The sequence below is a fragment of the Artemia franciscana genome, chromosome 2, assembly GCF_032884065.1.
Source record: "Artemia franciscana chromosome 2, ASM3288406v1, whole genome shotgun sequence".
In the NCBI taxonomy this organism is placed as follows: Eukaryota; Metazoa; Arthropoda; class Branchiopoda; order Anostraca; family Artemiidae; genus Artemia; species Artemia franciscana.
In genome coordinates, this window is record NC_088864.1 from 28,391,874 (window position 1) to 28,410,581 (window position 18,708).

At 36.2% G+C, this 18,708-nt stretch overlaps 1 protein-coding gene and 1 long non-coding RNA gene across 20 annotated transcripts in view; one reads left to right on the forward strand and one right to left on the reverse strand.

Moving 5' to 3' along the window:
- The window catches only part of LOC136039633 (protocadherin Fat 2-like), a 264,014-nt gene that overhangs the window by 176,212 nt on the left and 69,094 nt on the right, over positions 1–18,708 (forward strand). For 14 of the 19 annotated variants that reach the window (XM_065723534.1, XM_065723553.1, XM_065723546.1 and 11 more), the window contains 2 exons: positions 988–1,032; positions 6,085–6,225. In XM_065723534.1, coding sequence (XP_065579606.1) covers positions 988–1,032; positions 6,085–6,225 — 186 coding nt within the window. The remainder of the gene's footprint in view (positions 1–987; positions 1,033–6,084; positions 6,226–18,708) is intronic. The other 5 variants (XM_065723540.1, XM_065723559.1, XM_065723571.1 and 2 more) reach the window with 1 other exon arrangement.
- LOC136039761 (uncharacterized) overlaps positions 1–18,708 on the reverse strand; it is a 97,205-nt gene that overhangs the window by 6,439 nt on the left and 72,058 nt on the right. The gene's annotated exons all lie outside the window — the stretch shown is intronic.

Below are 18,708 nucleotides of genomic sequence, written 5' to 3' on the forward strand. Positions count from 1 at the left end.
TGTATTATATTATTATAATGCCATATACTAACATATGGGGAACGTATTAAGCTCTTTTAGGTTTACTGCCTATCATCAAAATCAGTAGGAAAGGGATCGAGAGAGCAACAAAATATTGTTCTCATTGAATCTTTCTTTTTGTCAAAAGTCGGTGCATCCAGCCTGGTAGAAAAAGAAATATTTGAAATATTTTTAACCCTTCAATCAAAGGAGAGTCAGGGGGACACTTGAAATATCATAGAGGAGAAAGCCGTATAGATTCAAGGGCACAGCATGTAGTTCAATGTTCGCTCATAGTTATATTTTTATAAGGCAAAGGAATTTTAATAAAGTTTGCAAGAACCTCCTGAATCTGCAAAATAAAGAGATTCATAAACACGCTTTGACCAGAAAATGAATATTTCAATTGAGTAGTTTAAATACCCTGAAATAAGGTCATGTGGAAAGCTGGTAAGAGACACCTTATAAATTTGAACCAAGCAGACTTGAAAGAGGGCAGAAACTTTTCATTGTTACTTTCAAACATTAGAAGGAGAACGGCCGATTCGATTGAACAACATAAAATTATTGGAACGGGAGAATCAAGTTGTTGGAATATCATTGTAAATCTCGTATATACACCTCCCAAATCTAAGTGTTCCACATCCTCCTTTTCAAATTCTTGCAGAATCGTTAAGACAAGGACCATGATTAATTTTTTGATGTTGCCCCACCCAAGCGTCTCATACCACACAAAAAAAGGTACAAGCTCAACTTGTTGCATAAAAACATTTTCAGTAAAGCGATACTAAAACCTCACCATAAAGAAGAGGAAGGGTCAAAGAACGAGCAGAAGCCCCACCCCATGTACGAATCATGATGTCTAATAATTCTAGATTCCAGTATCACACAACTTTCATTTCAAAGAACATTATCTTTTCACCTTTGTTAAAAGATTACATAGAACTATTTACATAGAACGTTTATGCATAGAACTATTTTTTCTAGGCAATTCTTGTCCTCCATGTGTTTGTACAACTGAAGCTCCAACAAGTATGTTATTTTATTTCTTTCTGATGTTTATTTACTTATTTTTTTCGTATGATTGTCTCACTTATGTGCTTCTGTTATTTGTTCTACCTTGATTCTTGCTACTACTATTACTATTGATACTACAAATTACTACCCGCAGAAACTGTGACTGCCACAAGACTGTCTCGTTGTCTTTGCCTTACCTTCTATTTTAATTCCTAGCTCGTATCCTTATCTCTTCACAACACAACACTAAATGTTTTAAATTTCTAAACTATGTTTTGAGTGTTCTTATTTTAATTTTTGTTTTATTCTGTTTGTTCAGGAGAGATTTGTACCCTGGGCCACAAAGCGTAGATAATTTATTCAGGGTTTACGCTTTGATTTAGTTTTTTTTTTTTTTTTTTGAATGTGTTTTTATACGATTTGACCTTTTCTTTAGTAATCTACTTTGAAAAATATAGTTCCTGAAAAGCGTAAGCTGCATAACATTTTTGAAGCTTTTCAGGCTCTTGCAACAACTTAACTTTATTTGAGACGATTATTTGAGACTTTATTTGAGAGTATGATATTGACTCAATCAGTTGAATAATAGCTTTACATTTTATTTTCTGTCATTGGTGTCCATGGTGGTTAATTAACAATGAATTAACCCAGCCTCTCCACCTTTCCCTTGGAAAAACCAAATTGCGTTAAATTTGAACGTTTTGTGTTATTTGGAAATAACTGAAAATTCAACTTCTTGAAAATGTTTTTCCTTTTCTGGCCGGATGTTGACGTTTCAAATAATATGCTTTTTTGCTGGAATTTTTACAAAAGACCTTTTCCACAAAATAATTTTTTCAAAAAAAAGTTTAAACCAAAAACGAACAAAAATAGAATCAAATAATCTACCAAACATACAACTACCACAAATCAGCATCAATAAATAAATGAAACCCAAAATGAACAGAAATTAGATCAAACAGTTTGTGGTAACGAAATGTATTAAAGAGTGATCAAGCTCAATAGCAACCGAAACTATAAGAAAAAATTTCATTATAATGCTAGTTTTTAAATATATAAGTTTAATCAAGTTTAGTCTTACCCATCAAAAGTTACGTGCCTGAGAAAATTTGTCTTATTTTAGAAAATTGAAGGAAACAACCCCTAAAAGTCATAGAATAGTAACGAAAATTACACCGTCAGATTCAGCGTATCAGAGAACCCTATTGTAGAGGTTTCAAGCTCCTATCAACAAAAATGTGGAATTTTGTAAATTTTTTTACCAGAAGACAAATAACGGTTGCGTGTTTATTTGTTTTTTTGTTTCAGGGGTTATCGTACCGACCCGGTTGTCATAGAATGTCCCGAGAGGACTCATTCTATCGGAAATTGAAAGTTCCGGTGCCCTTTTTAAGTGACCAAAAAAATTGGAGGGCACCTAGTCCTCCTCCCACGCACATTTTCTCCCCAAAGTTGCCGGATCAAAATTTTGAGATAGCCATTCTGTTCAACTTAGTCGAAAACCTAATAAATATGTCTTTGGGGATGAGTTATCTCCCACAGTCCTCGAGGAAGGGGCTGCAAGTTACAAACTTCGACCATTGTTTACATATAGCAATTGTTATTAATGAAGTGCACAGACGTTTTCAGGTAGATTTTTTCGCGTTGGGTTGGGACGCGGGGAGGAAGTTACGTGGGAGGATCTTTCCATGGAGGAATTTTTCATGATGAAATAGAATTTCCCTAAAGGGGGCGCAGGATTTTCTAGCATTATTTAAAAATTAAAACAATGAAAAAATAAAAAAAAATTTCAACTGGAAGTAATGAGGAGCATTAAAACTTAAAACGAACATAAAATAGTACGTATATAAGGGAGTTTGCCTCCTCCACAATACCTTTCTCTTTACGCTAAAGTATTTTTAGTAATTTCAACTATTTATTCGAAGGCCTTTGTGATTCAGGGGTCATTCTTAATGATTTGGGACAAAATTCAAGTTTTAGTGTAAAGAACGAGGTATTGACAAGGGGGTGAACCCACTCATATACGTAATAAAAATACACCAATATAGAAATTCCCTGCATAAGTTAGTTCTTAAGGTACATATGTTTATTATTAACGAAAACGTTCGTAAAAAATGAATCTAGTTGTATTTTTAAGCAACCAAAAATTGTAGGGCAACTAGGCCTCCTCGCTCACCCCTTTTGTTATCAAAATCGTCCGATCAAAACTATGAGAAAGCCATTTAGGCAAAAAAAAAAAAACAATATTGAAATTTTGTTTTAATTATGCATTTGCGATGAGAGAAAATGAAAACATGCATTATTTAAAAAACGCTCAGAAATTAAATATAAAAAAAACAAGTCTTTTAAACTGCAAGTAAGGAGCGACATTAAAACTTAAAACGAACAGAAATTATTCCGTACATAAAAAGGGTTGACCCCTCCTCAACGCCTCGCTCTTTACGCTAAAGCTTTTTATCGTACTAAACAGTAGAATTGAGAGAAAGAGTCTAACTATAGCGTAAAGAGCCAGGTGTTAAGGAGGGGTCAATCCCCTTTTATATACTGAATAATTTCTGTTCCTTTCAAGTTTTAATGTCGCTCCTTACTTGCAGTTTAATAAACTTGTTTTTATTCATTTAATCAATAACAGAGTCAAACTCAAAACGAGCAGAAATTTATCTGATTAGGGTTCAAAACCCCTATGCTTTTTAAAAGCCAGACTATAGTTTGCACTTTACTGAAAAAATATCAAATGAATGTGCATTGTCAGTTTAATGTAAATATGCTGATATATATTCCTTGAAATCTTAGTTAATTTTGATTTTTGTAGTTACAAAAGTGAAAACATTTAAAACAATTTTCAACCAAATGAGCCTCTTCTAAAATTAAACAACTATCCCTTCCACAAAAACATTAAGTACCCCCTCGGCATAACTTACAACCCTTTCCCGTGATCTCAGGGGTTTGTTTCAAACCCCAAAAGCCTTGTTATATTATATTTGGACTATTTCGAATAGAATGGCTATCTAAAAATTTCTATTAAATGCGTTTCGGGACAATACGACGTGCGGGGGGAGAGTAGATGCCCTCCGATCACTTTGACTCATAAAAAGAGTACTAGAGCGTCTGATTACCAATCCAATGATCCCCCACAAAGTTTATATGACCACGTTTTCTAGAAAAATCGGTATATGCCCCCAGGGCATATCTTGCAACCTCCACAGGGCTAGGAAGATTTGCTATCCTCAGAGACATAATTTCCAGACCTTTCAAACACGTTGAACAAAAAGGCTATATTAAGATTTTGAGTGGAAGTTTTTGGAGAAATGACGGGCGTGGGGGGAGGGGGTCATTTGCCTTATTATTGTTCTCGACTAATAAAAAAGACACTAGTACTCTCAATTTCCAATCGAGTGAGCCCTTTTTGACGTTTCTACGACAGCGCTTTCTATAAAAACCTTATATGCCCCAAGGGCATAAGTTACAACCCTTGTTCTGAGGGCTGTGGGGGGGGGTATCATCCTCAAAGACATAACTTCCAAACTTTTCAAATACGTTGAACAAAATGGCAATACCAAAATGTCGATCGGAAGTGATTCCGGAAATGATGGCTGAGGAGGGGGTGACTCTCCCCCCAAATGATGGGTGTGGAGGGGGTGACTCTTCCTCCGATATCTTCCAACTCTGAAAAAGGGTAATAGCCCTCTCAATTTCCAATTGAATAAGCCGTTTTTGAAGTTTTTACGACAACGCTTTCTATTAAAATCTTGTATGCCCCAGGGCAAAACTTTCAACCTTAGTCTTGAAGCCTGTGGGAAGGAGGGGTTGTCATGCTCAAAAACACAATTTCCAAACCCTTCAAGCACGTTCAACAAAATAGTAATATCAAAATGTTGATTGGAAGCATTTTGGGAAATGATAGACGTCGGGTGGGGGGGGGGGGGGTATTTCCCCTTTTATCGCTTTTGACTGCTCATAAGGGCACTAGTCCTGTCTATTCCCAATTGAACAAGCCCTTTTTGAAGCTTTTACGACAACGCTTTCTATAAAAAAAAACTAATATGCCTCCAGTCCATAACTTACAACTTTTGTCCTGGGGGCTGTGGGGGGTTTGTCATCCTCTGAGATATAATTTCTGAACCGTTCACTTACGTTGAAAAAAAATTATTACCTCAAAATTTGGCTTGGATGTGTTTGGGCAAATGGTGTGCATCAGATGGGGGCTAGTTATCCTCCAATGATTTTTGACTATTGAAAAGGGCACTAGCCCTTTTAATTTCCAATCAAATAAGCCCCTTTTTGGAAGTTTCCACAACAAAACTTTCTATAAAAACCTTATATGCCCCCAGGGCGTAACTTACAACCCATGCCTTGAATGCTCTAGGGAGGCTGTCTTCCTCAAAGACCTAATTTCTTGAACTTCCAACTGCATTGAAAAAATGGTTATCTCAAAATTTTGATTGGATGTGTTTGGGAAAATGGTGGGTGTAAGAGGAGGTTAGTTGTCCTCCAGTCCCTTTTGACTATTGAAAAGGGCACTAACCCTTTTAATTTTCAATCGAATAAGCCCTTTTTGAAGTTTCTACAACAACACTTTCTATAAGAACCTTATAAGCTCCCGAACATAATTTACAGCACTTGCCCTGAGTGCTGTGGGGGGGGGGGGGGGGTTATCTTCAAAGACCTAATTTCCAGTACTTTCAACTGTGTTGAACAAAATGGTTATCTTAAAATTTTGATTCAATGTATTCGGAGAAATGGTGGGTGTGAGAGAGGGGATAGTTGACCTCCAATCATTTTGACTATTAAAAAGGGCCCTAGCCCCTCCAATTTCCAATCGAATTTGCCATTTTTGAAGCTTCTACGACAACTCCTTCAATAAGAAGTGCCCTGGTCTAAAACCAAACTACCAAAAAAACAAAAATACATTATGCCGACATCGTTCTTTACTTAGGCAGCGCCATTGTGCTGCCTACAATAATATCCGTTATATAATTGGCTGAATAGTGTATAGTCGTACACTTTTTATGATTAAAGAAAAAAAATAATTCAAAATATTTTCATTCTCTTTTACTTTTCTTTCAGCTCCTGGGCCATCTCTGACATTCGAGAGGCAGCAGTATAATGCTGAAGTGGTCGAGAATGTACAAGGATACAATATTCTAACTGTTAAGGCAGAGCACTCTGGTGAAATGACAGTTAGCTATGCTTTAGACATAGGTCAAGGTAAGTTTATATTGAATTGAAATGTATTGAGTTTATTCATTGCCCTTTGTAAATACAATAACGAACGGAATATAAGAGAAGAAAAAAAAAGCAAAAGGAATAGACAGAAAATGACAGACAAAACAAGCACTTAGACAAGCACAAATAAAACAAAATTAAAAGTTATAGAATAAGAACACAAGCACAATTATCAACCAAATAATCACACAGTATACATAACAAACACAGAAACAATAAGCGTGATACATTTATTATTTTAAAAGGGAACACTATTGGTGTCCATTAATTCCGTTATTGTAAGCTTCAATGCATCTGCCTATGTCAGTATTAAGGTCAATAATGCCATATCTCCTATTGACCCAAGAATTACTTGCCGAGTTGAGAGAGGCCTAGAAGATATTTAGTATACCGGTAATAAATTCGCCTGAGTTGTTTTGATTCCGTTGCCGAAAAGGTACACCAAAAGGGTGCAAGGTATAAAAAGCTTATTAGCTAGCAGCTGACGATTAAAATGTAGTTAATTAGAAACTCTGCTTCCGTAGGCACTGGACGTCCGGCTCTGGAAATGGCAAATGAGGAGCTTCTTAATTGATTTAAGGAAATCATCGATTGGGAGGCCAAGGTATTTTATTTCCAATTTAGGAGCAACTGATACTCCGTTAAGATCAACTTTAAATCCATCGGGAAACGGGCCCCAGTTGAATAGTACCACTTCTGATTTTTCAGCGTTAAACTTAAGATTTATTTTTCAATACTCACGACTCAGGATGGAATTTTTTTTTTTAAACGCCAGTACTGTTCGATTGGGGTTAAAGAAATCGTCAACATAAGCAATAAGAGATATATTTATCAATTCTAAAATACAGCAGGGAACCACTTGGGACTGTGCGTCAAGAACACGGTTGTTACACGCGATTGGGGATGTAAGGTCGCCTTGCCCTACTTTACTACGAATAGGTACAATTATCTTTGTAACCATTCCGTCAGGCAGATTAATAATGACAGTTAAATGATTATACATATCATACAAAGTACGAATAGAACAAGTACTGACCCCCCGTTTATACAATTCAGTGAGGATGTGTGCGTGAGTTATCGAATCAAAAGCACGACTGACTTCATGGATGGCTTTCCTGATTTATCAGCATCAATTAAAACTGCGACAGTGCCGTCAGTGCATGAGCGCAGTCTATTCCTTTCTGGAACCCAAATTGGTGTGGAGGCATATAACATTTATCAGCCAGCCCAAGCATCATCAACTTCTCAAAAATTTTACAAAAAGTTGTAGCTACCGTTATTGGCCGATATGATGAACATTCATTTAATGGTTTATTCATTTTAGGGACAGGAGTAAGGTGGTCAGATGAAAACAAGGAAGGAACTATTCCTTCTGTAAACACCATTTGGAAAAGTAGGTCCAGGTGGGAAAAAAAAAGAAGGGGTTCCTTATAGAAGGTGTTTGGCGCAAACGTGATCTGTACCTATTGAGGGAGGTTTGTTGATTTTACAAATTATATTATGAATATCCAGGACTGCCAGAGTAAACGTTGATTTGATCCCTCTCGGAAGTATCTTGGAAGTACTCTCGGAAGTATTTTGAGTGTGACTCTGAAGAGATTTTCTATTAATGGGTCTGGCTCTGAAAACTCTCTGGAGAAACGTTTTCCCATAGTTCGGGAGAAATATTAAATAACTGGCTGGGCTTTTATTTTTGTTTATTTGTTCAATTTTTCTACAAAAGTCCTGGGTTATTAATAATCTTTTCAGAAAATTTGTAACGGATAGAAGCTCTATGCTTCTCTAGCTCTTTTGAAAAGCGGCGTTTGGTGGATAAACGGATCTGATTTATAACACCAGTTCTGGGACGGCCTCAATCTATCCAGATATTTAACCAGAATTTGGCCTTATTACAAGCCTCAACAAGTAAAGAATTCTGGGACCAGCCCATCACTCGGGATCCAACTCGTACTTTAGTGCGAGGGACAAACTCCTTTTCTGCTTGTAGTAAGGCGTGTGAAATAAGTGACGCATATACATTTAATTAAATACGAGTTTCATTAATTGAAGACGGAACAAAATTCTGGAGAAACTCAAATGGTATTTTTATCTTTGCGAGAATATTACAAATGTACTGCTGGTACTGGAGTATATAAATAAATTCCAGTCTACCACATTACGCTACTTAGATTCTTGGGTTACCCGTGCACGGTTAAATGGAGCCATAATACTAAAAGACAAAGACAAATGATCAGATACTACAAAATCATTAAGTACGGTTACACTTACTGGACAACTGGCAATACTACCGGAAACAAGCACGTGATCAGCTTTCAAAACTGATCCTGAGTTGTGTATATATGTGAAATCAACAGATTTTGGTAAGAGAGCACTTTCATTTGGAATCAAGCTAAGAAGCAAGCCGTACGTAGATTATCACTTTTCAACAGGTCACAATTAAGGTCCCCCAACAGAACCCATAGAGGTGCAAGGCTCTAATTTTACTAAAACATTTATCCAATTTTCTGCATGTTAGAGCAAACTTCGTTTCAGAATTTTCGTCTCTAGTCTGTCGGCAGGTATACATTTATAATGACAGCATAACCGACTTTCACTGCAAGGACATTGTCAGATTTTGCGAACAGTTCGGAGTTGATACATCTATCTATTATTGTAGCAAATCCACCTGAGGGGCGGCCTCGTTTTCTGGGTGTTTTCTTTTTGTGGCTATAAAGTGGAGCACATGGGTTGGCACTATATCGATTTCATATTGTCAGCAGAGAGAAAGTGTTTCTGTATGCATATTATTTCTTCAGTAAGGCAAAGTTCTTCCACCACGACGATTTTTGCACTGAGACTACCATTTACGTTCCATGACACGACGCGCTTTTTAATATAGGGCTCAACCATTTCGAACCAATTGGATTTTTGGCTTCGAAGTCTTGGTTTTTTTATTCTTTTCAATATTCTTTCTTTTATTTCTATTCGCAAAAGGTTCTATTCGCAAAAGGTTAAATCTTAAGTTGCATCAGAACCCATCAATAATCCAAGGCATTGTTCTTTCACTGATATAGCTTCGGAAGTGTTGTAAAATGTTGAGAAAACTGACACACAAACTATGAAAAGTCAAGTTAGTAAATGGATTTGTTGAAATTCGTTGATCTTCTGATTACCTAACATCACCTCTTTGTAGTTCTTTCTTGATTATCGACTGAGTCTTCAGAATATACCTATTTTCGTTTTATGAGCACTTTAAATCTCCAGAATTCAATGATTTGGTTAAAAAAATAATCCAATGCAATAATCATCTGCAAAATCTAAGTCTAAGATTGTTTTAACTTCGCATTTGATACCATATTCTTCTATAGCCTTTTCTGGATTCATTAGGATCAGATCTACCAAAATAATCCACACAAGCCGGTATAAAGCACAGCATTGATAATCTTTTACCTCCACGCCGAACCAACTACTAATCTTTCTTCCCACCTTACTCTAATATATATCATTGTATATAGTTCCAATTACTATAACATGCTTTGTTGCTGTGCATCATAGAAGGATAAGACCCTCACAAAAAGCTTTTCATAAGCTGAATAAATGCATGTCCATAACCTACAAAAACGGGACTGAAGGGATATGATGATTCAGATAATTTTCAGTTATTAATATCAGTGTAAAAACTCGACCAACACAGTTCTCCTTCTTAAAACTACGCTGCAAATGCTCTTCTCTTATAATTTTATATACACACATTTTAGTCTAATAAGAATCATATGATTATAGTAATTTGCTCCGTTTGCGTAGTTAACTCAAAAACAGTATTTCGGGAAATATCTGTGACTTGACACAAGTCAAGCCAGAGATTCCAACATAAGTATATTAAAATTGGAAAGCAAGTGCTTTCCAATTCCAATTTATTGAAAGCACTTTCAATAAAGATTAGGTGGAAAGCAAGTCCAGATTCTCAAAATTAATTCCAGTTGTTCATGCAGTTGCGCATCCACTCGATGCCAAAATTATAAAAATCATGCATGAATATGTAGTCTTTCACCAGGCATTTTCTGTAAGATATCTTTTCCAAAGATTGACCTCCTCTGAAATCCAGTTTATATTTTCCTATAATGGCTTTGTATGGCACAGCTTTCAAAGGCACTGAAACTCCGTTTTGTAGGATATCCTGGGAGGGTATTTATGTAAACCCATATCTGTTAATTCCAAAGAAAGGAAGTTCGACGGACACAACAGTAGGAAAAAAAACTAGGTGAGTTGTTTACTTGTGGCACACAAGGTGCTTAGTTTTCAGTGGAATAGGTGCCATGAAAATACTCATAAAGAGATATAAGCTTGTGTTATCTTTTTATGAATTGGGACAATATTCTGATCGTTTAAGACTACTCATATCTAACCAATTCCTTGTAAAATATCAGCTTCTGGAGAATACTTCGATTCGAATTATTCGATTCAGATTATGATTAAATAAAAACAAGTTTTTCTCCATCTGAGAGTAAGGAGCAACATCGAAACTCAAAACAAACAGAAATTGTTCCGTACTATAAAGGCGTTATCCTACTCCTCAATACCTTCCTTCTTAGGCTATAACCATTAAGACTTTGAAATAAAGCTACCTATTCTAACGAAATGGCCCTTGTGTTTCAGGAGCCGTTTTCATGGCACTTGGTATTAACCAAGTGACATATAGCGATCGCAAATTCTGTCGGTCTTTCGGTCTGTCTGTCGGTCCCGGTTTTGCTACTTTAGCCACTTCCAGGTAAGCTAGGACGGTGAAATTCGGCAGGCATATCAGGGACTGGACCAGATTAAATTAGAAATAGTCTTTTTCCCGATTTGATCATCTGGGGGGAGTGGGGGCCCATTAATTCGAAAAAAAAGAAAACATGAAGTATTTTTAACTTACGAACGGGTGATGGGATCTTAATAAAATTTGATTTTTGGAAGGATATCGTGTCTCAGAGCTCTTATTTTAAATCCCAAAGAGATCAGGTGACATTGGAGCGAGGAGCTGGAGGGGGGAACTTAAAATCTTGGAAAACGCTTAGAGTGGAGGAATCGGGAGGAAACTTGGTGGGAAAATTAAGCAGAAGTCCTAAATACGTGATTGACATAACTGAAACGGATCTGCTCTGTTTTGGGGAGTTGGGGGAAGGGTTAATTCTGAAAAATTAGAAAAAATGAGGTATTTTTAACTTACGAAGGAGTGATCGGATCTTAATGAAATTTGAAGTTTGGAAGGATATCGTATCTCACAGCTCTTATTTTAAATCCCGACTGGATCCGGTGTCATTGGGGGGAATTGAGGGGGGACCTAAAATCTTGGAAAACGCTTAGAGTGGAGGGATCGTTATGAAACTCGGTGAAAAAATAAGCACAAGTCCTATATACGTGATTGACATAACCGGAACGGATCCGCTCTCTTTGGGGGAGTTAGGGGGAGGGTTAATTCTAAAAATTAGAAAAATAAAGTATATTTAACCTACGAAGGGGCGATCGGATCTTAATGAAATTTGATGTTTGGACGGATATCGTGTCTCAGAGCTCTTATTTTAAATTCTGACTGGATCTGGTGACATTCGAGGAAGTTGGGGGGGGACCTAAAATCTTGGAAACGCTTAGAGTGGAGGGATGGGGATGAAACTTGGTGGTGAAAATAATCTTAAGTCCTAGATACCTAATTGACATAACCGGAACGGACCCGTTCTCTTCGGGGAAGTTGGGGGAGGAGGGTTAATTCTAAGAAATTAGAAAAAATGAGGTATTTTTAACTCACGAAGAAGCGATCGGATCTTAATGAAATTTGAAGTCTGGAAGGATATCGTGTCTCAGAGCTTTTATTTTAAATCCCGACTGGATCCGGTGTCATTGGGGGGATTTGAGGGGGACCTAAAATATTGGAAAACGCTCAGAGTAGAGGGATCGGGATGAAACTTGGTGGGAAAAATAAGCACAAGTCCTAGATACGTAATTGACATAACCAGAACGGATCCGCTCTCTTTCGGGGAGTTGGGGGGGTGAGGGAGGAGGGTTAATTCTGAAAAATAAAAAAAATGAGGTATTTATAAATTACGAAGGATTGATCGTATCTTAATGAAATTTCATATTTAGAAGGACCTCGAAACTCAGATCTCTTTTTTGAATCCCGACTGGATCCAGTGTCATTAGGGGGGGGCGGAAATCTTGGAAAACGCTTAAAGCGGAGAGATCGGGATGAAACTTGGTGGAAAGAATAAGCACAAGTCCAAGATAGGTGACTGACATAACCGGGCCGGATCTGCTCTCTTTGGTGGAGTGGGGGGGGGGGGGGAGTAATTCGGAAAAATTAGAAAAAATGAGGTATTTGTAACTTACGAACGGGTGATCAGATCTTAATAAAATTTGATATCTTGTACTTTAGAACTCTTATCTTAAATCCCGACCACATCTGGTGACATTGAAGGTAGTTGGAGGGGGAAACCGGAATTCTTGGAAAACGTGAGAATCGAGGTATCCTACGAATCTGTGATCGGATCTTAATGAAACTTGATTTATTGAAGAACCTTATGTCTCATATGCTCCATTTCCAATTCGAATCTGATCCTGTGACAAAGAGGGTTGGAGGGGGGAAACAGAAATCTTCGAAACCGGAAATCTTGTAAAACGCTTAGAGTGGAGAGATCGGGATGAAACCTGATGGGAAGAATCAGCATAAGTTATAGATACGAGATTGACATAATTGGTACGGATTATATTCTCTTTGGGGGAGCTGGGGGTTTTTAATTTGGAAAAATTAGAAAAATTGAGATATTTTTTACTTAAGAACGAGTGACTGGATCTTAATGAAATTTGATATTTAGAAGGAACTCGTGTCTCAGAGCTCTAATTTCAAATCCCAACCAGATATGTTGACATAGGGGAGAGTTGAAGGGGGAAACGGGAAATCTTAGAAAACGCTTATAAATGTCGTAGATGCATGATTGACGTAACCGGAATCCGCTCTCTTTGGGGGAATTAGGAGGTGGGGTTCAGTGCTTTGGCGATTTTGGTGCTTCTGGACGAGCTAGGACGATGAAAATTGGTAGGCATGTCAGGGAGCTGCACAAACTGACTTGATAAAGCTGTTTTCCCCAATTCGACCATCTGGGGGGCTGAAGGGAGTGGCAAAATTAGAAAAATTTAGTTATTTTGAATGACGAAACGTTTTGACTATCTCAAGTGTTTGATATTTAGAAAGACCTTGTGACTCAGAGCTCTTATTTTAAATCCCGGCCAGCATTAAGCCTCTGATTTTCCTTTTAAAGCAATCTATTGATTCTTAGAATTTTGCTAGAGCTCATACCATATAAGCTCTTGGCTCTTCCGACCTCGTCACAGGTGTCATATGATCTCTTAGCTCTTTTTAAAAATTGGGACGAACCGTTAAACTTTAGCATAAAGAACAAGGTACTGAAGAGGGGACAGCTCCTTCATATACGGAATAATATATGTTCGTTTTGAGTTTCAATAATTACTTTCAGTAAAAAAAAACTTTCTTTATTTAATTTCTTATCAATTTTCAAATAATTCCGTTTAATCTGACTCTCCCATCATGAAAAATCCCCCCTCACGGGAAACTCCTTTGTGGAAATTTCTTCCCACTTAAGATACACCTCCCCTAAAGAATTCCCTCCATATAGTTCCATCTTGGCAGAAAATCCCTCCTGTAAAATTTCTTGTTAGTTTTCCTTAGCCTACTTTCATTTGAAAAAGACCTTAATTTCTAATCATTTTTTGATCACTCCGAAAATTCTCCTTTTCAGTAAAATTTTTCTCGGGAATCCAAACACGCTGAAAAAAAACCTCGGGTAATTTTCCCAGTACATCTCCTCACGCAAGATTGAATTGGTAAAGATAAAGTTAGACAAATGAATAGAATTTCGTATAGGAATTCTGTCAAATCTACCGAGTGTAAAATTTCTCCAGGAAAGCTTATCAACTCCACCTGGAAATTGTTCTCCACATGGAAAATTCTCCCTATAAAACCTTACCCCATTCACAAAATTACCCCCCTCCCCTCGAAACAAGCCTGTATACTTCCCAATAACAAATAATCTGTAAACAATGAGTAAACTTCATAACTAACAGGCCTCTCCCCAATGACTGTGGGAGGGAGGGGGCATGTTACCGTTAAAGACATATTTATTAGATCTTTCAACTATGCTGAGCAAAATGAATGCATTAAAATTTTGATCAGACAACTTTTGGGAAAAAGGGCGTGAGAGGGGGGGCTAGTTGCCCTCCATTGATTTTGTTCACTTAAAAAGGAGACTGGAATTTTTAATTTTCGTTCGAACACACCCTCTCTGAATCTTCTAGGACCCTGGGGAAAACGATCGCTCTTAGGGAAAAAAGGCAACAAATAAACACGCATCATTCATCTTTCTTCCGACATTTTTGTACATAGGAAGCTGAAACCTCTATAGTAGAATGCTCTGATACGTTAAATCTGATGGCTCTGGTTTTCAAAGTATTCCTTGACTTTTACGGGTGTTTCCCTCTCCCCCCCCCCTTTCGAAAATCGGGCAAATGTTCTCAGGCTCGTAATTTTTGATTGATAGCACTAAACCTGATGAGTTTTATATATTTGGAATGAGCATAATAAGTTGATTCTTTTAATGTATCCATTTATATTAAAATCCAGTTTTCTGGAGTTTTGGTTACTATTGAGCTGAGTCACTCCTTACTTACGGTTCGATACCACGGTCTATTTGATCAAACATTATACGTAATACTGACAGTCCATCTGATCATTTAAAACTGTTCCCAAGATTTTCCTTGAATATTCAGGAGACGAAAGAGGGGCAACAAGATTCTACTTGTGAGATTAGGAAGGATTTGCCAATCTATGTCAATATAAGAAACGAGACAAAACGTGCCAATCGAACTAGTAGAATTTATCTACTGAGCCTTTGTTTTAAAATAGGCTTATTTTCATAATTTCCAGTGCTTGTCCAGAAGCCTACCATCAATTTGGAGGCCAAATTGAAATTCTAACCCCAAACGTAGAAATAATAACTTCGAAAGGTCTGAAAGGTCGACGTTGTGGATTTCGAAGATCATACTTGAAATATGGACTTACCCCTTTTTCATTTTAGATCGCCAACTGTTCATTTAAAACTACTCCCTGAATGACTCATAAGCAATCCCAGGTTGAAAAATTGCAAGTTATTTAAATTTATGAGTTTGTTGGGGTAGAGAGAGGTCAGGCCCTTATCTTCTTACAATTGAAATATGAACTTACCCCTTTTTGTTTTGGGATCGCCAGCTGTTCATTTAAAATTACTCCCTGAACGATTAGAAGTAATTCCGGGTTGAAAGAATTGCAAGCTATCTAAATTTCTGAATCCATAGAGGGAGAGAGGTCAGGATAATATCGTCTCAATTAAAGAAACTTCAATGTCAATTAAAGAAACGTCAATTAACGAAACGGGATTGTGTACATGATTCTAATTTCAAAAACCATTACATCTTCGCACTTCACTAACTTTTGACTGTGAAGCCTTTGTTTTGTTGTACGCTAATTGAATAATTTAGGGGACTTGCTCAGAGGGGATGCTGGCTAATGTGCTTTTAAAATTATAATTTTAGCCTCATATTTGTAATTTGATATGTTCTTACCTTGGTTCGATTTTGGGAAGTCATTTCATCATGTATGGCAACTCTTAGACCAATATTAAGTATTCACGAGTAGAAAGAGTTGCAACTTTTCTGTATTTTGAAGTTAGGGGGATGGCCGGTGGGGGTATGACCAATGACCCTACATTTAGGTAGAAAATCTTACACACAATTTTGACTTTAAGAGGGTTCAATAAGTTTCCCTGGAGTTCTGGAATTTGGGCTTTTCGGCGTTAAGAATGGAAAAAGTGCCTTGAAACTCTGAATAAATGCCATTGGAAGTTTTTGGTTACAAGGAGCGGAGGGGTTTTTAAATGAGCAGGTTGCTATGTTCAGCCGGTATTTTTGGTTTAAAGCCATTTTTCTTTATTTTTTGGTTTATTTTTGTTTTTTTCTTCAATAACAGTGATTTACTTATGTTTTAAGTTAGAAGTTCCTATCTATTCAAATATAAAATTGAGAATCCCTTCATTCTACTTCTTTAGTTTGTTCATTACTTTCGGTCGTAAAATATTACTTTATAATTTATTGTTGTAAAGGTAATCAATGATCAAGTACAAATAGCTTGGAATTCTCTATTAAACTGTTTTCACAAAAACATGTTTTGTATTTTCTCCCATAACTAAAACACTATTACCCCAAAAGAACTCTCTTTTGTCATTAGTTAGAGGATATGTATTGATAGAGGTTGAATTGTATTAATAAAGTATTAACATAGGTCTATTGCATTAATAAAGATTTATCTTACTTTAATTAGATAGAAGAACAAACAATGAAAATCAGTGAAAAACTGATGATTTTCAGGGAAAACTTTTTTTTTCGAAAACGGTGAACAAAATTACCGCAAATACTATTTTTACAAATCTTGGGAGGAACCCAAGACCGGGTACTGGCATTTTTGTTGTAAAATTATCTTAAAATAAAAACTTGGTAAAATAAGGTAAAATGGATAAAATAAGACAAAATTACTAAAATAAGGTAAAATAAGGTACTCCCTGGGAAATCTAGGGTAAAATTGGTGTTTTTGAGTTACCCTGTAGCTGCAAGACCAGTTGACCATTTCTCTTTAATCATCACTTACAGCTTTTAATGAAATTTTTAATGATTCTCATTTTTCTGGGCTTAAAAAGGGTAATGCCCTTTCATCTAGAGCAGGGCTTCTTAAACTTTTGCAATTCCCGACCCCATTTATGATTCCGAGTTTCTTAACGACCCCAGCAAATATAAAAGAAAAATAAATTAATTTTTTTGGTGACATATTTATTAGGTAACAATATACATATGCATATGAAAATATATAAATTTAGAATTTGTTTTGAAACATATAAAAATCTAAAATTGAAATTTGCAGAAAATGTTATAGAAATGTTTGTATTATAGTTTAAAAAACAAAAGTAGATTCTGACCGTCTTAATTCTCTGCAATATATCCAAGTAGTTGCGTGGTAAATATTAAATTAAAGTTTACGTTAAAAATTTAATGAGATGGATGTGCCTGTTTTTTATTGCATGACAAATCAAATTTTGGTGTAATGTTTGAAACTGCTGGACGTAAGACCTCTTCAACATTTTTGATCGCTGAACGATATTTGGATTTAATGTGTGTTAAAGCTGAGAAAGTAACTTCACATAAATATGTGGTGTTGAATGGCAGAAGTACATTTAGCGCCATATCGGCGATTATGGGAAATTCAGTTCTAGTTCCGATCCAGAATTTAGTCAAGGGCTTTTTTTTGGAATTGTAGTTTTAAGTTTGAGTCACACGAAAGCTCAGCAAATTCCTCTTGAGCTTTAAGTGGCAGATGATCAATCTCACTTAATCCTATCCAAAACGGCTTTTGAATCCAAACTATTTTTTGTAAATCAATATTTAATATAAAATATGTCCGGAACTGTTTTGTAGTGTTTTTAAGTGATCCACAATAGTTTTTGCAATTAAAAGTTTTACGATGAATTTTTGCAATTACAAAATTGTCGACACTGGAAAACATTTCGAACGAATTTGTTTCGACCCTACTTTTCCAAATGCTGATCTTTTTAATAAAACTTTCAATTTTATCGTTTGAAGTTAATATATCGCAATTTTTTCCTTGAAGAGACAAGTTAAGATCGTTTAACTTCGCAAAAATATCTGACAAATAACAAAGCTTGGATAGCCACAAGTCATTTTGAAAAAAACCCAGCAAATTCACATTTTCGTTCAGTTAAAAATATTTCGATCTCGTCCTTTAATAACAATTAAATAAAAAAAAACTAATTTTTTTAGCTGAAAGTAAGGAGCGACATTAAAACTTAAAACGAACAGAAATTACTCCGTATATGAAATGGGTTGTCCCCTCCGCAATCCCTCGCTCTTTACGCTAAAGCTTTTAATTGTTTTAAAAAGTAGAATTGTGGCAAAGAGTCAAACTTCAGCGTAAAGAGCGAGGGATTGCGGAGGGGACAACCCATTTCATATACGGAGTAATTTCTGTTCGTTTTAAGTTTTAATGTCGCTCCTTACTTTCAGCTAAAAAAAATTAGTTTTTTTTTATTTAATTTCTGAACGTTTTTTAATTAATGCATGTTTGGTTTTGGCTCTCCGCACATAAATTATTAAAATGAAATTGGTATATTAATTCTTTTTTTGGCTAAATGGCTTTCTCTTAGTTTTGATCAGACGATTTTGAGAAATAAGGGGTGGAGAAGGAGGCCTAGTTGCCCTCCAATTTTTCGGTTACTTAAAAAGGCAACTAGAACTTTTAATTTTTAATGAACGTTTTTATTAGTAAAAAATACACGTAACTTAAGAATTAACTTACGTAACAAACTTTCATAACCTTATATTTTTAGTATGTATACG